Source organism: Coregonus clupeaformis, chromosome 39, assembly GCF_020615455.1.
Source record: "Coregonus clupeaformis isolate EN_2021a chromosome 39, ASM2061545v1, whole genome shotgun sequence".
Classification (NCBI taxonomy): Eukaryota; Metazoa; Chordata; class Actinopteri; order Salmoniformes; family Salmonidae; genus Coregonus; species Coregonus clupeaformis.
The window spans coordinates 647928-673052 of NC_059230.1; the positions used below are offsets into that span (position 1 = coordinate 647928).

Sequence of the window (25125 nt, forward strand, 5' to 3'; positions counted from 1 at the left end):
CGCTAGCCTAACTTCCTTTCATGGCAACGTTAGCTAGTTAACATTAGCCTTCTACATCTAGCTACATATAGAACTTCCATCCTTTCAGTCCAAGGGCACAATGCATGAATTAATGGTTTTATCAGAATCGCCGTTACAATCATTGGCCAGTACGGAGAATTAAGTAAAAGTCCAAATCCCTATCTCCATCCATGGCTTAATTAGAGAAAGGGACAATTTTAGCTAGCTAGCTAACCACCGGAGGACAACAACACAACGAGATGCAACAATTCAAGTTGTTTCTGTCAATACCCTTGACACTTTTTTTGGTGCACCAGGACCATTCACAGTTGAGCTCACTCAGTTTAGCTCAACGCTGATTGGCTATTATTTTTTAACAAAATATTTCAAGGGAGGCCAAAAGCTCACTGGCTTCCTTTGCATTCAATGCAAACAATTTAATAATCTTTATGACCTGGCAGCATCAGATACATGGCCTACACATACAGAGACAGAGGGGCGCTGTTTCGCTCGTTCGGATGCTTTCTCCAGTGAGATACATTCAGCCTCTTTTGCGAATTGAAGGACAATTATGAAACACAGAGAGACAAAAGATACATTATTTTATGTTTTGTTTCTTTTTTCTTGGTAAATTTTTTGGGGAAGCCTGTCTTCCCATGTCATCCATGAATACACGCCACTTCTAATAACTTTGATCAACTCTGAGTTCAACTCGGGATAACTGGTAGCGTACCATGAAAGTAGCTCACCTTTTAGCCAGGTAAATTTCTATGGCAGTGAATCATAGAAATACAATGAAAAGAGCAGACAGTTATCACTTCTAGTGAAGGGTGTCTCTGTGTGGCTGGCCTGGGGTGAAATGTTCAGAGCACTGCACGTAGAAATGCGATGTATAGAACATGACAGACAAGACAGTCCTATCTGTATTTTCTGTAATGTTGAACCTTTCTGAACAGGCTCTCAGATGGAAATGTATTGAATAGAGCTGGCATGATTACATGACAAGACATTGTCAACACAATATATTTCTATCAATGTTCTGTAACGTTGCAATCCACAGGCCTAGCCTACTCAGACAGGTTTACTGAGGACACATTTCATAGTGAATTAAATTGACAGCAGGGCTATCCAAAAGTTTACCTTCAATAGGATGCATTTCACAGTGAATGAAATGGACAGAAGGGCTATCCAAAAGGTTATATTCAATAGGATGCATTTCAATGGGGGGGTGGGGGGGCGACCTGAGCTCTGATCTCTTACTGATGCTGTTCAGTACTCCTATACAGGCTACCCAACCCCTCAGACAGTTGCACTGTACCAGATCATTACCATCTTGCAATTTGCACATTTAAGCCTATGGGGAAAGAATCTCCATTACTAGAGGGTAAACATCTTAGTAGGCAGGTTTAGGAAGGAGAGAGAATATTAAAGTATCGCAACCCAAAAACCAGAAGCAAATGCATTGGTTTTGCTTGGGTTAGGCCTATTCCCAAGGTTTCCAGAAATCCTGGTTGGACGATTCCTGGAATCAGGAGGGAATAAGTATGGAATCTGGGAATCCCCCATCCAGGAATTTACGGAAGGTTATTGAAATGTTGCAACCTTATGGGGGATTGTTAAAATCGACACATTACATTAGAGTTTAAACGGGGAAAAAAACTCAATTCACATGCATGTATGGTGACTGCTTGTCATCACCTTATGATAGCATTGGCAAGTCAGACAAGATAGGGTACTAGGTAGGGTTAATTTGGAAACAGGATAATACTATAGGATTAATTTGGAGACAGGATAGTACCATGGGGTTAATTTGGAGACAGGATAGTACTATAGGATTAATTTGGAGACAGGATAGTACTATAGGGTTAATTTGGAGACAGGATAGTACTATAGGGTTCATTTGGAGACAGGATAGTACTATAAGGTTCATTTGGAGACAGGATAGTACTGTAGGGTTAATTTGGAGACAGGATAGTACTATAGGATTAATTTGGAGACAGGATAGTACTATAGGGTTCATTTGGAGACAGGATAGTACTGTAGGGTTAATTTGGAGACAGGATAGTACTATATTATTAATTTGGAGACAGGATAGTACTATAGGATTCATTTGGAGACAGGATAGTACTATAGGGTTCATTTGGAGACAGGATAGTACTATAGGATTAATTTGGAGACAGGATAGTACTATAGGGTTAATTTGGAGACAGGATAGTACTATAGGATTAATTTGGAGACAGGATAGTACTATATGATTAATTTGGAGACAAGATAGTACCATAGGGTTAATTTGGAGACAGGATAGTACTATAGGATTAATTTGGAGACAGGATAGTACTATAGGATTAATTTGGAGACAGGATAGTACTATATGATTAATTTGGAGACAGGATAGTACTATATGATTAATTTGGAGACAGGATAGTACTATAGGGTTAATTTGGAGACAGGATAGTACTATAGGATTAATTTGGAGACAGGATAGTACTATATGATTAATTTGGAGACAGGATAGAACTATAGGGTTAATTTGGAGACAGGATAGTACTATAGGATTAGTTTGGAGACAGGATAGTACTATAGGGTTAATTTGGAGACAGGATAGTACTATAGGGTTAATTTGGAGACAGGATAGTACTATATGATTAATTTGGAGACAGGATAGTACTATAGGGTTAATTTGGAGACAGGATAGTACTATATGATTAATTTGGAGACAGGATAGTACTATAGGATTAATTTGGAGACAGGATAGTACTATATGATTAATTTGGAGACAGGATAGTACTATATGATTAATTTGGAGACAAGATAGTACTATAGGGTTAATTTGGAGACAGGATAGTACTATAGGATTAATTTGGAGACAGGATAGTACTATATGATTAATTTGGAGACAGGATAGTACTATAGGGTTAATTTGGAGACAGGATAGTACTATAGGATTAATTTGGAGACAGGATAGTACTATAGGATTAATTTGGAGACAGGATAGTACTATATGATTAATTTGGAGACAGGATAGTACTATATGATTAATTTGGAGACAGGATAGTACTATAGGGTTAATTTGGAGACAGGATAGTACTATAGGATTAATTTGGAGACAGGATAGTACTATATGATTAATTTGGAGACAGGATAGAACTATAGGGTTAATTTGGAGACAGGATAGTACTATAGGATTAATTTGGAGACAGGATAGTACTATAGGGTTAATTTGGAGACAGGATAGTACTATAGGGTTAATTTGGAGACAGGATAGTACTATAGGATTAATTTGGAGACAGGATAGTACTATAGGGTTAATTTGGAGACAGGATAGTACTATATGATTAATTTGGAGACAGGATAGTACTATAGATTTAAATTGGAGACAAGATAGTACTATAGGATTAATTTGGAGACAAGATAGTACTATAGGTGTCTCCTGAGTGGCGCAGTGGTCTAAGGCACTGCATCGCAGTGCTAGCTGTGCCACTAGAGATCCTGGTTCGAATCCAGGCTCTGTCGCAGCCGGCCGCGACCGGGAGACTCATGGGCGGCGCACAATTGGCCCAGTGTCGTCCAGGGTAGGGGAGGGAATGGCCGGCAGGGATGTAGCTCAGTTGATAGAGCATGGCGTTTGCAACGTCAGGGTTGTGGGTTCGATTCACACGGGGGGCCAGTATGAAAAAAATAAAAAATTAATATTCACTAACTGTAAGTCGCTCTGGATAAGAGCGTCTGCTAAATGACTAAAATGTAAATGTAATAGGGTTAATTTGGATCCATTTGAAGCGGGACCCTGTCCTTACACATGAGACTGAAAACAACTGTCCAGGAGTTGAATGGAGCTGGATTGTAAAATGACAACGTATCAGGGCCTGTATTCTCAAAGCATCTCAGAGTAAAGGCGCTGGTCTAGGATCAGTTTCGCCAGTTAGATCAGAATGAATAAGATTATATGGACAGGGGGGACCTGATCCTAGATCAGCACTCTTACTCTTCGAGTGAGACGCTTTGTAAAAAGGGCCTAGGAGCCCAAAGCACATCCTTGTGTGTGTGTCGGTAAACTGTAGATGATGAACTAGTTTACACAATCGTGTTAGCAGGAGGTGTCACTCACGGTGACTTACTTCCTAGTTACAGTCGCTACGTTCACTGTCTTGGCTGTCCTCCATTGGGGGCATCAGTGGAAGCTTAGGGCAAGAGTGGGTTCAAATCATACTTGAAATCTTCCAAATACTTTGAATACTTTGAGTATTTGCCGTGACCTGCCTAAGAGAGATAGATCAGGCCGGATAACAGGGTTGGGGTTTGACTTTTGGGACTATTCCATTGGTTCCATTCGCGCCAGGTATACTCAATCAAGCACAGATAAAGTTAGTCAATCTTCAAGTACTATTTGAACCCAGATCTATTCATGTCCTCTTTTTCTTCTTCTCAGGTCCAGGGGGTCACCAGGGGGTCACCAGGGGGTCACCAGGGTCCAGGTTCAGGTCAGCTACTTCTGGCCTTCCCCCTGTGGAAGCCGGGCCTCGTTGGAGCAGAGAGGTCGGGGAGAGGTTACTAGCACGTTCACCCTCCTCTTGCTGGAAGTCTGCTACCACCCAGAGGATGCCCACAGCCACAATGGCTGCGAGTCTCAGGGTGAGCAGAGTGCCCCTACTGGGTTGTAGGAGTAAAATAGTAACATCTTCTTCTGGCTCTGCTGCTTGCTTACAGTGGGAGGCGTGGATCCAGGTGTCTTTCCCTAAGCACTTTACCGCCGTTGGGTTGGTGAGGGAGATCGGATGTGGTCCTTTCCACCTGGGTTTCAAAGGTTCTTTACCTCTGTCATGCCTCCTGACCATTACCCGATCTCCAGGCTGGAGATTGTGATGGGGACGGTCGTCTGAGGTAGTTTGGGCAGCAGAGACCTGTGAGTGAACAGCTCGAATACAGTTAGTCAGAGCCATGCAGCACTTCATCATAGTGTCATCCAACAGATGCAGATCTGGGACTGCAGCTGGTGGTGACGCAGGAGTCCTAATGAGGCTAGCCATCTGTACCTCATGTGGACTGAGGCCAGTTTTTCTGACTGTGGTGGAACGCATTGAAAACAAGGCTGTGGGTAGCACCTCCACCCAGGCAAGTCCTGTTTGAGCACATATTTTTTTGCCAGTTTATTTTTCAGAACGCCACTGTAGCGTTCTACAAGTCCAGAACTTTCTGGGTGAAACTTTACATGCACATTTCTCTTAACTTGCGTCATGTCACACAGTTCTTTCATTATCTTCGAGGTGAAATGTGTCCCCCTATCGCTATCTAAACTTTTGTGGTACACCGAATCGTGGAACAATATCTTGTCACAGGCACTTAGCCACAGTCTTTGCTTCCTCATTTGATGTGGGGAAGGCTTCAACCCATTTGGAGTTACTGTCAACCATTACCAACAAATATTTTTTTATTTTACAGGCTGGCACATGAACAAAATTACTTTGCATATTTACAAAAAGGGTCCCAGGTGACTGGCAGGCTTGACAAATTAGACATTGGGCATAGATTTGTGTGGCGACCGTGATTCATGCGCCCCCCACCCAAAAAATAACACTGCCGGATAAATAAAAATAAACAAAATCAGAATAACAAATAAAATTAGAATTACAACCCTTGATAACACCATAAGGAAATAATTTTATCCCACTAGGGAATTCCAGGAACCTTAGTGCTTTCTTCACAGTTCAGGGGCAGCACTCTGTCTCTCTCCTTCCCGACCATCCGAATCAAAATTCGATCAATTATATGGAAAAAAAGAAAAAGGTCAGGGATATAAATACAAATCAACAACAATACACTTGATAATTATCAGCGTTTACATATTACATTGCATTCGGAAAGTATTCAGACCCCTTGACTTTTTCCACATTTTGTTACATTACAGCCTTATTCTAAAATGTATTAAATTAAACATTTTCCTCATCAATCTGCACACAATATCCCATAATGACAAAGTGAAAATAGGTTGTTACAAATTTTTGCCAATTTATTACAAATTAAAAACAGAAATACCTTATTTACATATGTATTCAGACCCTTTGCTTTGAGAATTGAAATTGAGCTCAGGTGCATCCTGTTTCCACTGATCATCCTTGAGATGTTTCTACAACTTGATTGGAGTCCACCTGTGGTAAATTCAATTGACTGGACATGATTTGGAAAGGCACACACCTGTCTATGTAAGGTCCCACAGTTGACAGTGCATGTCAGAGCAAAAACCAAGCCATGAGGTTGAAGGAATTGTCCGTAGAGCGCCGAGACAGGATTGTGGGACCTTACAAGACTCTTCCTATTGCTGGCCACCGGGCCAAATTGAGCAATCGGGGGAGAAGGGCCTTGGTCAGGGAGGTGACCAAGAACCTGATGGTCACTCTGACAGAGCTTCAGAGTTTCTTTGTGCAGATGGGAGAACCTTCCAGAAGGACAACCATCTCTGCAGCACTCCCCCAATCAGGCCTTAATGGTAGAGTGGCCAGACGGAAGGCCACTCTACCATGACAGCCTGCTTGGAGTTTGCCAAATGGCACCTAAAGGACTCTCAGACCATGAGAAACAAGATTCTCTGGTCTGATGAAACCAAGATTGAACTCTTTGGCCTGAATGCCAAAGCCTCACGGATGGAGGAAACCTGGCACCATCCCTACGGTTAAGCATGGTGGTGACAGCATCATGCTGCGGGGATGTTTTTCAGCGGCAGGGACTGGGAGAATAGTCAGGATCGAGGGAAAGATGAACGGAGCAAAGTACAGAGAGATCCTTGATAAAAACCTGCTCCAGTGCACTCAGGACCTCAGACTGGGGCGAAGGTTCACCTTCCAACAGGACAACGACCCTAAGCACACAGCCGAGACAACGCAGGAGTGGCTTCGGGACAAGTCTCTGAATGTCCTTGAGTGGCCCAGCCAGAGCCTGGACTTGAACTCCATCTAACATGTCTGGAGAGACCTGAAAATAACTGTGCAGCGACGCTCCCCATCCAACCTGACAAAGTTTGAGAGGATCTGCAGAGAAAAATGGGAGAAACTCCCCAAATACAGGTGTACCAAGCTTGTAGCGTCATACCCAAGAAGACTCAAGGCTGTAATCGTCGCCAAAGGTGCTTCAACAAAGTACTGAGTAAAGGGTCTGAATACTTACAGCACCAGTCAAAAGTTTGGACACACCTGCTCGTTCAAGGTTTTTTCTTTATTTTTACTGTTTTCCACATTGTAGAATAATGGTGAAGACATCAAAACTATGAAATAACACATATGGAATCATGTAGTAACCAAAAAAGTGTTATACAAATCAAAATATGTTTTATATTTGAGAGCCTTTGCCTTGATGACAGCTTTGCACACTCTTGGCATTCTCTCAACCAGCTTCATGAGGTAGTCACCTGGAATGCATTTCAATTAACAGACGTGCCTTCTTAAAAGTTAATTTTTGGAATTTCTTTCCTTCTTAATGTGTTTGAGCCAATCAGCTGTGTTGTGACAAGGTAGGGGGGGTATACAGAAGATAGCCCTATTTGGTAAAATACCAAGTTCATATTATGGCAAGAACAGCTCAAATAAGCAAAGAGAAACGACAGTCCATCATTACTTTAAGACATGAAGGTCAGTCAATACGGAACATTTCAAGAACTTTGAAAGTTTCTTCAAGTGCAGTCGCAAAAACCATCAAGCGCTATGATGAAACTGGCACTCATGAGGACTGCCACAGGAATGGAAAACCCAGAGTTACCTCTGCTGCAGACGATAAGTTCATTAGAGTTACCAGCCTCAGAAATTGCAGCCCAAATAAATGCTTCACAGAGTTGAAGTAACAGACACATCTCAACATCAACTGTTCAGAGGAGACTGTGTGAATCAGGCCTTCATGGTCGAATTGCTTTAAAGAAACCACTACTAAAGGACACCAATAATAAGAAGAGACGTGCTTGGACCAAGAAACACGAGCAATGGACATTAGACCGGTGGAAATGTGTTTGCTCTGGAGTCCAAATTTGTGATTTTTGGTTCCAACCGCCGTGTCTTTGTGAGACGCGGTGTGGGTGAACAGATGATCACTTTTTTGGTTACTACATGATTACATATGTGTTATTTCATAGTTTTGATGTCTTCACAATTATTCTTCAATGTAAAAAATAGTACAAATAAAGAAAAACCCTTGAATGAGTAGGTGTGTCCAAACCTTTGACTGGTAGTGTATGTAAATGTGATATTTCAGTTATCTATTTTTTTATAAATTGTTTTTGATTTGTCATTATGGTGTATTGTGTGTAGATTGATGAGATAAAAAAAATAAAAAATAAAAAAATATCCCTTTTAGAATAAGGCTGTAATGTAACAAAATGTGGAAAAAGTCAAGGGGTCTGAATTCTTTCCGAATGCACTGTATATGTGTGTGTGTATATATATATATATATATATATGACTTTTTATTCATCCCTGGTTTGTCTGTGTACATTCTACTGCATTTTCACCTACTTTAAAACCACTAAGTGTTCTCCTAAACCAGATTGGTAGATTTATATATATATATATATATATATATATATATATATATATATATATAGTCCTAATGGTTAACATAAATCAACCAATCTGGTTTAGGAGAACATTTTGTGGTTTTAAAGTAGGTGAAAAATGCCATTGAATGTACACAGACAAACCAGGGATGAATAAAAAGTCATTACTAACGCAACCGTGACACCTAGTGGTGAAATGTTTTGCCTTCATTATGTACACCGCGGACATTACGGAGATGCACACTACCAGTCAAAAGTTTAGACACACCTACTCATTCAAGGGTTTTTCTTTATATTTTACTATTTTCTACATTGTAGAATAATAGTCAAGATGTCAAAACTATGAAATAACACATATGGAATCATATAGTAACGAAAGTGTTAAACAAATCAAAATATATTTTATATTTGAGATTCTTCAAATAGCCATCCTTTGACTTGATGACAGCTTTGCACACTCTTGGCATTCTCTCAACCAGCTTCACGAGGTAGTCACCTGGAATTCATTTCAATTAACAGATGTGCCTACTTAAAAGTTAATTTTTGGATTTTCTTTCCTTCTTAATGTGTTTGAGCCAATCAGCTGTGTTGTGACAAGGTAGGGGGGGTATACAGAAGATAGCCCTATTTGGTAAAATACCAAGTTCATATTATGGCAAGAACAGCTCAAATAAGCAAAGAGAAACGACAGTCCATCATTACTTTAAGACATGAAGGTCAGTCAATACGGAACATTTCAAGAACTTTGAAAGTTTCTTCAAGTGCAGTCGCAAAAACCATCAAGCGCTATGATGAAACTGGCACTCATGAGGACTGCCACAGGAATGGAAAACCCAGAGTTACCTCTGCTGCAGACGATAAGTTCATTAGAGTTACCAGCCTCAGAAATTGCAGCCCAAATAAATGCTTCACAGAGTTGAAGTAACAGACACATCTCAACATCAACTGTTCAGAGGAGACTGTGTGAATCAGGCCTTCATGGTCGAATTGCTTTAAAGAAACCACTACTAAAGGACACCAATAATAAGAAGAGACGTGCTTGGACCAAGAAACACGAGCAATGGACATTAGACCGGTGGAAATGTGTTTGCTCTGGAGTCCAAATTTGTGATTTTTGGTTCCAACCGCCGTGTCTTTGTGAGACGCGGTGTGGGTGAACAGATGATCACTTTTTTGGTTACTACATGATTACATATGTGTTATTTCATAGTTTTGATGTCTTCACAATTATTCTTCAATGTAAAAAATAGTACAAATAAAGAAAAACCCTTGAATGAGTAGGTGTGTCCAAACCTTTGACTGGTAGTGTATGTAAATGTGATATTTCAGTTATCTATTTTTTTATAAATTGTTTTTGATTTGTCATTATGGTGTATTGTGTGTAGATTGATGAGATAAAAAAAATAAAAAAATAAAAAAATATCCCTTTTAGAATAAGGCTGTAATGTAACAAAATGTGGAAAAAGTCAAGGGGTCTGAATTCTTTCCGAATGCACTGTATATGTGTGTGTGTATATATATATATATATATATATATGACTTTTTATTCATCCCTGGTTTGTCTGTGTACATTCTACTGCATTTTCACCTACTTTAAAACCACTAAGTGTTCTCCTAAACCAGATTGGTAGATTTATATTATATATATATATATATATATATATATATATATATAGTCCTAATGGTTAACATAAATCAACCAATCTGGTTTAGGAGAACATTTTGTGGTTTTAAAGTAGGTGAAAAATGCCATTGAATGTACACAGACAAACCAGGGATGAATAAAAAAGTCATTACTAACGCAACCGTGACACCTAGTGGTGAAATGTTTTGCCTTCATTATGTACACCGCGGACATTACGGAGATGCACACTACCAGTCAAAAGTTTAGACACACCTACTCATTCAAGGGTTTTTCTTTATATTTTACTATTTTCTACATTGTAGAATAATAGTCAAGATGTCAAAACTATGAAATAACACATATGGAATCATATAGTAACGAAAGTGTTAAACAAATCAAAATATATTTTATATTTGAGATTCTTCAAATAGCCATCCTTTGACTTGATGACAGCTTTGCACACTCTTGGCATTCTCTCAACCAGCTTCACGAGGTAGTCACCTGGAATTCATTTCAATTAACAGATGTGCCTACTTAAAAGTTAATTTTTGGATTTTCTTTCCTTCTTAATGCGTTTGAGCCAATCAGTTGTGTTGTGACAAGGTATACAGAAGGTAGCCATATTTGGTAAAAGACCAAGTCCATATTATGGCAAGAACAGCTCAAATAAGCAAAGAGAAACAACACTCCATCATTACTTTAAGACATGAAGGTCAGTCAATGCGGAACATTTCAAGAACTTTGAAAGTTTCTTCAAGTGCAGTCGCAAAAACCATCAAGAGCTATGCTGAAACTGGCACTCATGAGGACTGCCACAGTAATGGAAAACCCAGAGGATAAGTTCATTAGAGTTATCAGCCTCAGAAATCGCAGCCCAAATAAATGCATCACAGAGTTTAAGTAACAGACACATCTCAACATCAACTGTTCAGAGGAGACTGTGTGAATCAGACCTTCATGGTCAAATTGCTGCAAAGAAACCACTACTAAAGGACACCAATAAGAAGAAGAGACTAGCTTGGGCCAAGAAACACGAGCAATGGACAATAGACCAGTGGAAATGTGTCCTTTGGTTTGGCGTCCAAATTTGAGATTTTTGGTTCCAACCGCCGTGTCTTTGTGAGACGCGGTTTGGGTTAACAAATGATCTCCGCATGTGTATTTTCCACCGTAAAGCACGGAGGAGGAGGTGTTATGGTGTGGGGGTGCTTTGCTGGTAACACTGTCTGTGATTTTTAGAATTCAATGCACACCTAACCAGCATGGCTACCACAGCATTCTGCAACGATACGCCATCCCATCTGGTTTGGGCTTAGTGGGACTATCATTTGTTTTTCAACAGGACAATGACCCAACACATCTCCAGGCTGTGTAAGGGCTATTTTACATTTACGTCATTTAGCAGACGCTCTTATCCAGAGCGACTTACAGTTAGTGCATACATTATTATTTATAATTTTCATACCCCATGGGAATGGAACCCACAACCCTGGCGTTGCAAACGCCATGCTCTACCAACTGAGCTACCTCCCTGCTGGCCATTCCCTCCCCTACCCTGGACGACGCTGGGCCAATTGTGCACCGCCCCATTGGTCTCCCGGTTGCGGCCGGCTACAGCAGAGCCTGGATTCGAACCAGGATCTCTAGTGGCACAGCTCAAGACCACTGCGCCACTCGGGCCAAGAAGGAGAGTGATGGAGTGCTGCATCAGATGACCTGGCCTCCACAATCCCCCGACCTCAACGCAATTGTTGGTTATGGGCTTGTAAGTAAGCATTTCACTGTTGTATGTGGCAAATCAAATTAGATTTGACTTGAGTGTGCAATGCTGTCATCAAGGCAAAGGGTGGCTATTTGAAGAATCTGAAATATAAAATATATTTGGATTTGTTTAACACTTTTTTGGTTACTACATGATTCCATATGTGTTATTTCATAGTTTTGATGTCTTCACTAGTATTCTACAATGTAAAAAATAGTAACAAATAAAGAAAACACCTTGAATTAGTAGGTGTGTCCAAACCTTTGACTGGTAGTGTATATATGTATATATATGTATCCTTCCGTTAAGGATTATAGATACATGATTTGTTGCATATTTGTACTACGTACTGTTAATTGCAATTGGCAATGGGGCGTTCGGGTAAAATTACAGTTTATTCCTTCTACGGTCAGACCAAATGAAGTTCAGTCAAAAGTTACCTGACAGCGGTGGGATTCGAACCCACGCCCCCGAAGAGACTGGAGCCTTAATCCAGCGCCTTAGACCGCTCGGCCACGCTATCCGGATATAATACGCGTTTTCATAAAACTAGCCTGATTGTTAGATATAATTGTCATTTTTAATACCCATACACAATAGAATTGTATTTATATGATTTAGTATTCATAACGTTAGCATACAAAAGATGATTCACATTTACTATTGTTTTAATTAATTAATACTACTACTACTACCACCACCAACACTACCATTACCAGTGGCCCTAATCGGAGTCCCATTCACCCCCTTGGTCCCATTCACCCCACCAGTTATAGCCCTAGTTGGGGTCCGATTGGGCCCATTGCCACCAGTGTTTCCAGGCCCAGTTTCTGAGCTGATGTGGGGCAGAGACTTGAGGAGGTGATTGAGGAGCCGGGCCCCTAGAGGCTTGTCCATGCCTGGACAGCCCAGGAGCAGGTTGTGGACCTCCTGCATACACTGGATGTAGCCACTGCTGTAGCGCTGCCGGGATTCGAACCCGTCGCTGGGACCAGCAGGGAGGCCGGTACCTAGAGATACAGAAGAACCACAGGGGGGTAGCAGTGAGTCAGGGGTGAGAAACAACTCAGTCAGGGTTAGTACGCCTACAATGCATCAGATGAGGCTGGTGGGAGGAGCTATATGAGAACGGGCTCATTTTACATTTTTTTATTTCAACTGGTAAATGTGATCAGGGTAGTGAAGGAGGTTCTATCCCATTCCCTGGCTTGCTTTGAATTCCAGGTTGTCATGAGCTGTCAATCATTTGACTGATTTGACCCAACAGGAGCTCATTGATATGTAGAGTTAAGGACCCCTATTGGGCGACATTAGTCAATCATTGACAACGCATGATAATTCCACCCACCATAAAAAAAAAATAAAAAAAAATAATACAAAATAAAATAAGGGTTCCAATCAATGATATGTATTAACCCTAGATGACCGACAGGGGGCGGTGTTTTGAAGCCACCACGCAGCCATTTTGGTACTCCTCTGTTGTAAAAAAGATTTTACACACACCTTAAATTATATTATGTGACCTGAACATAACATATATATATATAAAAACAATATTACTTAAAGTTTTCTTTTTTTTGAGTACTAATTTTACTGTCCCCACTACAACAAAGAAATGCTTAAATACATGTAATTTTGTCCCTTTTTATATATACACTGGACAATTCCAGTATAGACCGCTCCTTCTGAGGAGTACCAATATGGTGGCCTGTGGCTTCAAAGCCTCTCATTGGCCATCAGCCTGTAGTGACACCTCAAGCACTGAGATGCAGTGCCTTAGACCGCTGCACCACTCGGGAGCCGTACAGTTTTCTGTTTCCAAAACTAGAATATGTAACAAACAGAGTGGACTGCATATTGTAGACTTTACCCTTTGCCAAAGTAAAAAAAAAAAAAAAAGTTTAGAAAGCGAATTGAGTTATTTTGGCATGCAGACTAGGTCTACTGATGTGCTACAGTTTTGATAACAGCTGAAAATGGCATATTTGACATGGTGATAATGTGTGTCACTTATTCAGGCTTTATGCCCCTCAATTGCAATAAAAGCATTAGGCATGGCTATAGGCCTATACCTCAAGCGTCAATAAACAACACTTCAAGAACAGTGGGTAGGCTACTTAATCTGTAATAAAACCAATCATACTGTTTAGAAAATGTATTGATTCATACAAACAACACTCAACTACAGCAATTAAACTCTCCATGCCCCCCCACACCTTCAGACTTTTCAGCACCCAAACACAAAAGAGATCTCCCCACAACCAAAAAATAAAGTTAGACAGGGTGGAAAAAGTCACACAACAATAGCAGGTAAAGAGATCTCCCCACAACCTTCATTTTTCAAACTCGCAAATCCTCAAACTATTATCTTTGTCCCTCCTCCCTGTCATGCCCCTCTTTCCTTTCCTTCTTCCCTCCTTTCCTCCTTCCCTCCTTCCCTCCTTCCCTCCTTCCCTCCTTCCCTCCTTCCCTCCTTCCCTCCTTTCCTCCTATCCTCCTTTCCTCCTTCCCTCCTCTCTCCAGTATATTATTGTCCTCTTTTTGTCTGGTGGACGGACACACTCCAGTGGAGCATGTCGTCTCTCTAGCTGTTTCTGTTATACCCTATAGTCCAGCTGTAATGACCCACAGTTAGCAGAATAATGGTCCAGGGGCTAAAGCCTTTATGGCTTCTATCTTATGACCATAAAATCCAAATGAGTTTTTTTCTCTCTCTCTCTAGCTCACTCCTGCACCTGATCAATGTGCAGGGCTTTGGGGGGAAGGGTTTTATGCCTTAGTTTGTTTGATAGGCTATAGTCTCCTGATTTCGATTGATAAATTGACAATGATTTGGTTCAGAAATTAGTATGTCAACTTAATAAAGCATTCGTTTCTTGGCCTAGACGTCTCAAATAGAGTACTTGTGGTAGTCTGTCCTAGTTTCAATGTTAGGGGTATCCCCCTGTGTTTGTTGTTTGCACTTTGCATAGTGTGTTGGTGACTTCTTTACCCTTTCTCAGCAGTGGAGAGATGGGGCGGGAGCAACACAGTTAAATAGAGGTCAGATACTCCCCACAGACATATTGAGATGCTTAATACACACACACACACACACACACATACGCACACACACACACGCACGCACGCTCACGCACACACACTTCTCTATTTGATGCACAGCTCCCCTATAGAGACAACTACACACACACACTTCTCTATTTGATGCACAGCTCCCCTATAGAGACAACTACACACACACACACGCAACTTGTCTGTCCTCTTTTCACACAAGACAGTTTGGCACGTTTTCACACACTGCACTCTGTTTTAGCCCAATGTGGTGACCTCAATAGCACTGTCATGCAACTGACAAGCTACTGTAACTGACTGCCCTGGAAATGGAAGAGTGTGATTGTGTGTTTGTGTGTGCGTGTGTGTGTGTTTGTGTTTATGTTTGTGTGTGTGTGTGTGTGTGTGTGTGTGTGAATGATTAAGAGATACAACTCTCTGAGAGAAAAGTTAAAGATTTAGAGATTTAGATTTGTAGACAAGACTCAGGGGAAAAGTCCAAAAGATGCAATGAAGTGTTTTCTCACACAAAATGATTAAGATGATCAGCTACAATGGTGCAGTCTGCTTAGCTCTGGTCCCATATCAGTTTGTGCTTTAGCTAGGTCCTCTGATGTTGGTATTGTCAAAGGAGTTGGCTATAAAAGCGTACAGATCTGAGACCAGGCTACACTGCTTGAAACAATCACAAAATAATCAACCACTCATAGCGGTCAAAGATAGGAACATTTGGTCACAGTGCAGAGTGATTCATGACATGCGACTGATATGTATGCAATTTTAATTTGCACAACGTGTAATTATTTTGCAGGGTTTCATTTCACAAAGGCGGTTGACTATGTGGTTGTAACTTAGTGAAGAAGAAACTACCACTGTTCTGTATTCTCACACCCACACGCTGTCACCCAGGCCTGTTTATTAAACGCTGACAACCTCATACTGTAACTATGCACATACACACGCACTCACACACGCGTGGACACACAAAGTATCTTGAACTCAGTGAAATGGCGTTGCCACAAACAGATATTGAGACGAGCGAGATGCAAGACTTCAACTCTCACACAGTCACACACAGTATATGTGCATGGGTTCGCGTCAAGCTGTTATAGCACGGTAGCCAGGGCACCAAAACAGCGGAACACTCTTAGTTGTTGTGTAAATTAACCCACTAATATGTTTACTTTCTGCATCTACACCATATCACTGAGTCTACCTTTAAGTTATTATTGATTTGTTTGAGGTATTCATTTTGATAATATTAATTAATAATAATGTACACAATGATGACTGTACAAAATGTGTATCTGTCTATTTACCACTGAGGGCAGGAACCCACAGGAAGTGGTGCTGCTCGGAGACAACAGTGGCACCAGAGAGAGGGAGTCGTGGGTTGGTGGTGGTTTTTTGTTTTTTTTTGGGGGGGGGAGTGTTAAAAACACTTCTTTATGCTGCAGTATAATTATCCTATTTAGATTTTGAAGCCCCAGATAGTGTAGACCTGCTGCTGCAGGGTTGTTGTGATTGTGTATGGTCAGCATTTATATATTTTAGGCAAAGAATGTGAAAAATAACCAGGAACAGAAACATTTGAAGCTTGATGAAGATGTACTTTATCTACACAAAAAAAAAACTGTTAGAAAACACTTTTGATACACGTTTTAAATAGCCACTTACGAACAAGCTTACTCAGTGTAAAATGTATAATTCAAGAGAATGGCAATTTAATGTGCATTGCATTCATGGTGTTTGTTTTTGACACCGTTGATGTCGTCATGTTTGTCACTGAATTATGAATGTTTAGCATTAACACCATCTTAAGTTAACACACATTATCTTGTACATCCTGTCCCTTTGAGTTGCCTCATCAATTCCACATATATGGTTTCTGTATCTATGTGTGAACTCTGTAAACAGACAGTAGGCCTACTTATGTGGTAAATTACCACAGGGTTCAGGCAATCAGATGTAGTTTGTTTAAACGTCATCTCTCTCTACCATGAAATGTATCACTGTCTTACAGGTGCTGGTTCTCAGCATCTGTGAAAGCTCTCACCGACGCTGCTCTGTCTGCCGACAAGGGGGATTTATCCAAGTAGAAACTTCAAAGTTCTAGAACAGCACCTTGTTTTAAAAACATAGATAACATTTCTGTATAACTCCAATGCTAAAAGACCCATAGTCCTAGTACCGGGGTGTGGGTAAAATCACTGAGGAAGCCAAGCCAGGGGAAAAAAGCCATATTACAACCTATGTTGTGATAATTACATTGTTTGCTCTATAATCTGTTAGTTCATATGCCTTGTGACCGTGATATATAGGTCTAAGGACGGGACAATAAGACACAGTGGCTGAATAAAATCAACCACACCTTTGTTATATCACAAAACATGAGAGCAACATCTGCCCGGTGATTACCTCTCACTTTTAGTTATTTGAAAAGGAAATAATCTGTCACGATCGAGGTAAGGAGTAGACCAAGGCGCAGCGTGATGAACAAACATACTTTAATTAGTTAAAGTTTAAACTCAATACAAAACAAGAAACGACTCGTGACGTCCAACGGTATCAATGACCGAACACGGAACAAAAACCCACAACCACAAAGGGAAAACATACAGTTTAAATATGGCTCCCAATCAGAGACAACCAGCCAACAGCTGACACTCGTTGCCTCTGATTGGGAGTCACTCAGGCAAAACATAGAAATCAACACAACAGAATACCAACATAGAAATACACACATAGAATGAACACACCCTGGCTCAACATAATGAGTCCCAGAGCCAGGGTGTGAAATAATCTCCCAAATATCACTATTTCTAAAACAAGCCATAGAAAGTTGGTTGCAATTTCAATTGAATCCTCCAGAAACGACAGAACAAATAATGCAACAAATATTGTGGTTAAACTCAAATATACTAATTCATTAAAAAAACTTTTTTTTGGGACAAAAAAAAAAGAAGGTATAATCTTCGTAAATGATATCATCAGTAGGACTGGTGGAGTTATGTCGCACATGCAGCTAACAAAAACATATGGAAACGTCTGCTCTACCCAAAACACATACAGAGACAGAGGGGCGCTGTTTCGCTTCGCTCGGAGATACTGTAAATTCCGGCTCTTGCGAATTGAAGGAAAATTATGACACACACAGACACGAAAGATCAATTATTTTATATATATATATATTTTTTTGGGGGTCAATGTTTTGTGGAATCCTGCCTTCCTTTGGCATCCATGAATACATGCCACTGCATAGTCCGAAACTTCAGTATGAGAACCAACTGATTGCACATGGATGATCCAATAACTTAACACCATGGGTGCTAGCTTAGCTTAGAACTACACTTTATAAATTCAATATCGCCACCATTCTATATCTTGGCAGTATATAGAACGTCCTTTAATACGATTTTACCAAAACAAGAGGCGGCCAGCGGGGTGACGGATTTGTTGTTTTTCCAATCCCAGACTGTAGCTTTAAAACTTTAAGTGTTGACGGGTGCTCTGGAGTTGTTCCCCTCAGAGTTCTGACTGTTGAGTGGGAACATCCTCGTCATGGCGTCCATATCCACCTTCCTCCTGAACGTCTCCGTGGTGAAGTAGTAGGCAAGTGGGTCCAAAATGGCGTTCAGACAGGCCACCATTAGGCTATAGTGGTATACCGACAGTAGGGAGCACGGTACCGCTTCCCTATGGACATAGAGGAGTGCCAGAGTCCCATGGTAGGGCAGGAAGCAGGCCAGAAATATCACCAGGCTGGTGGCGATCATCCTCTGGATCTTCCCAGAGTTGATAAGGTCTGTCTGCGCTACAGCGCTTCTTGTGATGGCATGTATCAACGCCCAGGAACAGACCAACATCACCACCAAGGGGATGCCGAAGCCGACGGTTAGTGTCGAGGCGACCGCCGTGGTCTGTGTGGCGTAGACCGGAAAGCTCCCGAAACAGCGGTCCACCTGGATCTCCTTGGATGCCTTGCTACGTTTCAGCCGAAAGACAGAGAGAGAGAAAGGGAGAGAGAGAGAGGATGAGGGAGAGAGAGAGAGGGGGGAAGAGAGAAAGAGAGAGAAAGGGAGAGAAAAAGGGGGCGAGAGAGAGAGGGAGGAAGAGAGAGAGAGGTGGGGAGAGAAAGAGAGAGAAAGGGAGAGAGAGGGAATATAAAAGGATATATAAATGATACAGGGTTGGGTCTGATGTGATGTTATAGACCACTTTCTGTGTTTGCAAACATTGCTGCATGATGGCGATGTGCGCAAGTTGGTGGCAGAACAAGGGGGAGTTCTTATAGAACGCCAGCAAAAAAAGCCTCTATTTACATGTTGCTAATGGGTGCATTTCACACTGCTTTTGGATTATAATTGGATTTTAATGCTCGTATGAATGTCCTGCTTAATATAATGTTTGTGTCATCATCGCAAAGCAACTGCATTATACTTAAAAAACAATTCAACTTCAACCATTAAAATGGCTCTTTAGCTAGCTTTTGCTACAGCTTATATCAATGAGTGTTAGCATTCTAGCTAACAACTGCTGCATCCAAAATAGTTATTTTGCAAAGATCACAACCAAATATAATCTTAGCGACTGCTCAAGCAAGAATACAAATATCATCGTAAGCGCATGAGAACTCCAAAAAGTTATTTTGTTTAGAAGTAATAAAAAAGTAAATCTAGGCTGTGTTGAATGGATGGCGATGGCTTTCTTACTGCTGCCAAGAGTCGCGCGTATCTGTGTGTGACGTAAATGTGTCATGTACTGGAAAAGGGTCTATAGGGCAATGAGTTTTTGTGACCTGACCAGGAGAATACCTGGGTCCTAGTTGCCTGACCAGGATAATATCTGGGTCCTAGTTGACCTGACCAAGAGAATATCTGGGTCCTAGTTAACCTGACCAGGAGAATATCTGGGTCGTAGTTGACCTGACCAGGAGAATATCTGGGTCTTGGTTGACCTGACCAGCATAATATTTTGGTCCTAGTTGACCTGACCAGGAGAATAACTGAGTCCTAGTTGACCTGACCAGGAGAATAACTGAGTCCTAGTTGACCTGACCAGGAGAATAACTGAGTCCTAGTTGACCTGACCAGGAGAATATCTGGGTCAAAGTTGTACCTGCGTTTGGAGATGTAGATGGGGAGGCTGGCTCCGATGGTAAGCCCCCACACACCGAGGCAGACCAGCGGGGCTTTCTTTCGGCCCTCCCGAACCCGGCAAGACATGGGGAAACACACAGCTACACAACGGTCGAAACACATGCAGGTGAGGAGAAAGATGCTGCCATACATGTTGACCAGCAGAACCAGGCCCACCCCTGGAATAAATGCATTAATGAATCTATGAATCAATGAATGAATGCATGAATGGAGGAAAATAAAACCTTTACTGCCCCAATGGGAATTAGTTTTACACGTCATAAGAAAAGCAATTAAAATTATCTATATAAAAAAACATCACACGGACAGACAAAACAGAGAGTGCAACATTTAACATTCAACTACAAAAATCCTAGGTTGTAGATTCCTAGAAAAATACCAAAAGCCTAGTCAATATTCAAATATTTACAATAGCCTGAGTGCCAGTCTGTTTGTGCTATTATTCCAAATCATTGTCACTCATTGTCGTGCTTAACATGTTTGGCTTGACAATGACATCAATGAGTTGACATGATAGCACAAACAGATATTGTGACTAAGCTAACATAACAGCATAGAGTCAACCTTTATCTTCACACAGGACCTGAGGTAACCCGGACAAGCCTTTACCTTCAAACAGGACCTGATGTAACCTGGACAAACATATACCTTCACAAAGGACCTCGGGTAACCTGAACAAGCTTTTACCTTCACACAGGACCTGAGGTAACTGAGGTAACTCAGACAAGCCTTTACCTTCACACAGGACCTGAGGTAACTGAGGTAACTCAGACAAGCCTTAACCTTCACACAGGACCTGAGGTAACTCAGACAAACCTTTACCTTCACAGAGGACCTGAGATAACCCATGCATCCCCAGATGGTAGTAGATCCTCAGGGGCAGAGTCAGGACCAGGAGGAGGTCTGCAATGGCTAGGTTGATCATGTAGACAGTGGTGTGAGACCACAACTTGGTGTAGCAGAAGAACACCACCAGTGCTGTTAGAATAATCATGATAAAAAATCAAATGGATATATTGTAACATAATGAAGGCGCAGCATTGTATTGGCGTGCCTGTCTGGCTACTAAAGACATGCCATTCAGACATAAAACAAAGCTTCAGTTGCAATTTAAGTGAGTTTTGGCCTGCTCCAAACGCCTTTTCATTGATATAGGCAAGAAGATGATAATTTAGGCACATTCTGTCCCTATACCTGTGAGGTTGAGGATGAGGCCAACCATGAAGACCATGGAGTAGACCCCGACAAAGATCCAGTTACTCTGGGGCTCTGTGCAGTTATGAGTGGTGTTGATGGTCATGGCTACTTTTTTTGTTGTTTCTGAGGAGAGAGAGGGAAAGAGAGAGAGACAGAGAGAGAGAGAGAGACAGAGAGAGACAGAGAGAGAGAGAGAGAGAGAGAGAGAGAGACAGAGACAGAGACAGAGAGCAAGAGAGAGAGAGAGAGAGAGAGAGCGAGAGAGAGATAGAGAGAGAGAGAGAGAGAGAGAGAGAGGGGGGGGGGCGGGCGGGCGGGAAAGAGACTGATTAGCAGGCTATAGAAATGATCCAGGATTGTGTCTGTTATGATGTTATAGGACCAAGAGTATTTTCTGACCATGTTTCCTGAGCAGGAACAACTCTGGACCCTATAGTTGTACCCTACTTTAGGGCATCCTCTCCTTCTAATATGGGACTAATCCAGAACTGGGACACCAGGTGAGTGCAATTAACTACCAGGTAGAAACACAAAACAGAAGTGTTTGGGCCCTCCAGGACCGCAAATGAACAGAAGAATCACCAAAATCCCATCCTGTCCTCTGCAGATGCCAACCAAGGCGATTGCACAGAGATGGGAGATAGGGTGAATGAGAGAGAGGTGTCAAAACCAAGACATCCAATGAGGTGGGCTTCCTGAAGTACAACGCCACTGAGCGAAACAAGTGTGAAAGCCTTGCTGTCTGTCTGATTCTTTCTCCATTCCCCTCTTTCCTCTCTCTCTTTCTTTGTCCTTTCTCAATTTCTCTCTTTCTTCATGTCTCTGTCTCACACTTGCAAAACACCTTTTCCTGTCCTGATCTGTATTGTACCGGTCCTCTGTAGTTATTGTGAAATAGGCACCATTTCCCTAACCGTCTGTCTGCGTATTTTTTGCCTGTCTCAATTGTATCCCCTGGTCGACACTACACAAAGACTGCAAATGGCACCCTATTTAGTTTGGGCTTTGGTCAAAAGTAGTGCACTATAAGGGAATAGTGTGCCATTTGGGAGGCTGGGATGCAGAACTATTTTCACTGTTGTCGTCTTATGCATGCAAAGAGGGTAAAACTGCTGATGAAATAAGGAAGCTGAACAGCCAGTCGGTGAGGGAGGAAGTTCTTTTTAACGCTTCAAAGATTTGTGTCTGACAGACTGATAGACCCTGCTCGTGTACCAGAACCTCTATCATATTTCAGTTTCAGATATTAATTTTGCCTTCACCAAAGAGGAACAAGAAGTCGTTTTGTCCACTTTTATTCTGACTTCTGTGAAAGCTAAATAAATGCCTTCATTGATCAAATCAAATCAAATCAAATTGTATTTGCCACATGCGCCGAATAAAACAGGTGTAGACATTACCGTGAAATGCTTACTTACAGCCCTTAACCAACAATGCATTTATTTCTTAATAAAAAAGTAAAATAAAACAACAACAACAAAAAAGTGTTGAGAAAAAAAGAGCAGAAGTAAAATAAAATAACAGTAGGGAGGCTATATATACAGGGGGTACCGGTGCAGAGTCAATGTGCGGGGGCACCGGCTAGTTGAGGTAGTTGAGGTAATATGTACATGTGGGTAGAGTTAAAGTGACTATGTATAAATAATTAACAGAGTAGCAGCAGCGTAAAAAGATGGGATGGGGGTGCAAATAGTCCGGGTAGCCATGATTAGCTGTTCAGGAGTCTTATGGCTTGGGGGTAGAAGCTGTTGAGAAGCCTTTTGGACCTAGAGAAGCCTTTTGGACCTTTTGGATGTCTCTATGGAAGGCGTGAAACTACATTTCCCCAGTAAAAGCAAAAACAGACACATGGCTGCTAGCATTGCAGAACATTTGAGAAATGAATATATAACGTTATGCGTATATCTTTTGAAAATATATTTTATTTCTTTGTGCATGTAATTGTTTTGTAATGTATATAGCACATTTGCATTCACTATTCAGTCACCTCAATTGCAATGGTATCTGTAACTGTATTTTCTACGAGAGAGAGAGTAAAACAAAAAAACTCTGCATGAAGCCTTCTCACTCCCTCCATTTTCTCCTTCTCTCAATAACAGTAGTCGAGGCACAATTACACACACAGGTGACCAAGTTATCCTGTTACCCCGTCTGTTATTGGTGTAGTTAGGAAGCATCATTGATGTTTGGAAGGATACAGTCACAGTACCAGTGTGAAGTGGATGTGATGTTGATATGAACACACGCAGACTAGATTAATACACTGTGGGATATTCTGAGGAACACTCACCTGTTTGATGCTTGTGAGTGGGTATTTTGATTGCGATTGTCTTGAGTTCCAAATACAGTTCCTTTGTCAGGAAATGAAAGCATGAGGGATGATGAGGCCCCTCTCTCTCTCTCTCTCTCTCTCTCTCTCTCTCTCTCTCTCTCTCTCTCTCTCTCTCTCTCTCTCTCCCTCTCTCTTCTTGTTTTCTCTATCCGTCTCTCTCTCTCTTTCGCTTCTCTCACTCTATCCATATCTGTGTTACTGAATGTATGTCTCTCTGTATGTGACATGACTGACACTGTTTCTTTTCTGCATTTATAGGGGGAAGCTCTCGATATATTCACACAAACCACACACAAACACTCACACACTCTGTTACAGTCCATATAAAGGGCCTGCAATGACACTCTGCCAGAAAAAGCCACTGACTTTTACGTGACTGGAAAGAGAAGGAGAGGGCATTTAAATTCACATGACAATGCTGCTGTTAATCATGACATTGCTATAATTTGGTTAAGAAAAACAATGTTTTTAAATCTATAAATTATTTTTGTGTACATCCGATTTGAACATTATCCGTATTAAAATACTTTTAATTTGAACGTTTTATTACATATATTATTTAGGCTAACATTTCGAAAACCTTCGACCAAACCAGAAAAAATATTTTCTACAGTTATTACAATGTAACAAATAACAGTTACAATGTACTTTACTACCACTAAGAGTTGTATACCTTAACCTAACAAACGTTGGTACGGACCTCGTGGCGCAACGGTAGCGCGTCTGACTCCAGATCAGAAGGTTGCGTGTTCAAATCACGTCGGGGTCAAATTCTTTTACTCAGATTATCTTTCCCTTGTAAACTGTATGGAATACCATCGAATCATTTTTGCTGTGATTACGTTATGAATGGTGATACGAATGGTGATAAAACATATATCAATTATATTGAATAAACTCCAACTGTGAGCATATCATCTATTTACAATTTAGCCTATACTATTTCGATGAAAAAAAGTATAACAACCAAATCAACGTTTATTCATCACTTATACAGGATACAGCAAGCAGGTGTAAATGGTACTGTGAAATGCTTAGGAGGAGCTAGCAAAGCTGGCACCTTCTCCATCAGCGCGATCTTGTATATCAGGGTGTATCAAAAACAAGTGGTCCACAACAATGTGTTTTTTAAGGCTGTAATATGTATTGTCAATTAGTGTAATATTGTGGAGTGACATTTCATAAACATTTCGAACTTTAACTCTTATTCTACTAAAACAAAGTCCCTCTCTCTATGGACCTTGCGTTTGTCCACTAGACCAACTGTCAAAAAGGGAGATGTATTGATCTATTGTCATGTACTGGGTTGGGGGTTTCTCCATGGGTTGTTTACAGTATATAGGCTTAGACATACTAGAACAGACAAAGTCCCTGCTCTGTGGATCTTGGATGGCACACAGTGTCATAAATAGTTTAGTTTTTTAGGATCCCAATTAGCTGTTGTAAATGCAGTAGCTACTCTTCCTG

At 41.1% G+C, this 25125-nt stretch overlaps 1 protein-coding gene and 2 non-coding genes across 3 annotated transcripts; 1 reads left to right on the forward strand and 2 right to left on the reverse strand.

Annotated features, from left to right (window-relative positions):
- Positions 1-12360: 12360 nt before the first annotated feature.
- On the reverse strand, positions 12361-12442 carry trnal-aag. The gene has a single exon. It is a non-coding gene; the product is annotated as a tRNA-Leu (tRNA).
- Positions 12443-17991: 5549 nt separating this feature from the next.
- LOC121554462 (lysophosphatidic acid receptor 6) lies at positions 17992-23726 on the reverse strand. The gene is made up of 5 exons (XM_041868059.1): positions 23617-23726; positions 21324-21449; positions 20952-21107; positions 20089-20287; positions 17992-18954 (listed from the first exon to the last, which is right to left on the reverse strand). The coding sequence occupies exons 2-5, from the start codon at positions 21427-21429 to the stop codon at positions 18462-18464; spliced, it is 954 nt and encodes a 317-aa protein (XP_041723993.1). The 5' UTR covers positions 21430-21449; positions 23617-23726; the 3' UTR covers positions 17992-18461.
- A 629-nt stretch (positions 23727-24355) lies between these two features.
- trnaw-cca lies at positions 24356-24427 on the forward strand. The gene has a single exon. It is a non-coding gene; the product is annotated as a tRNA-Trp (tRNA).
- The last annotated feature ends 698 nt before the right edge of the window (positions 24428-25125 follow it).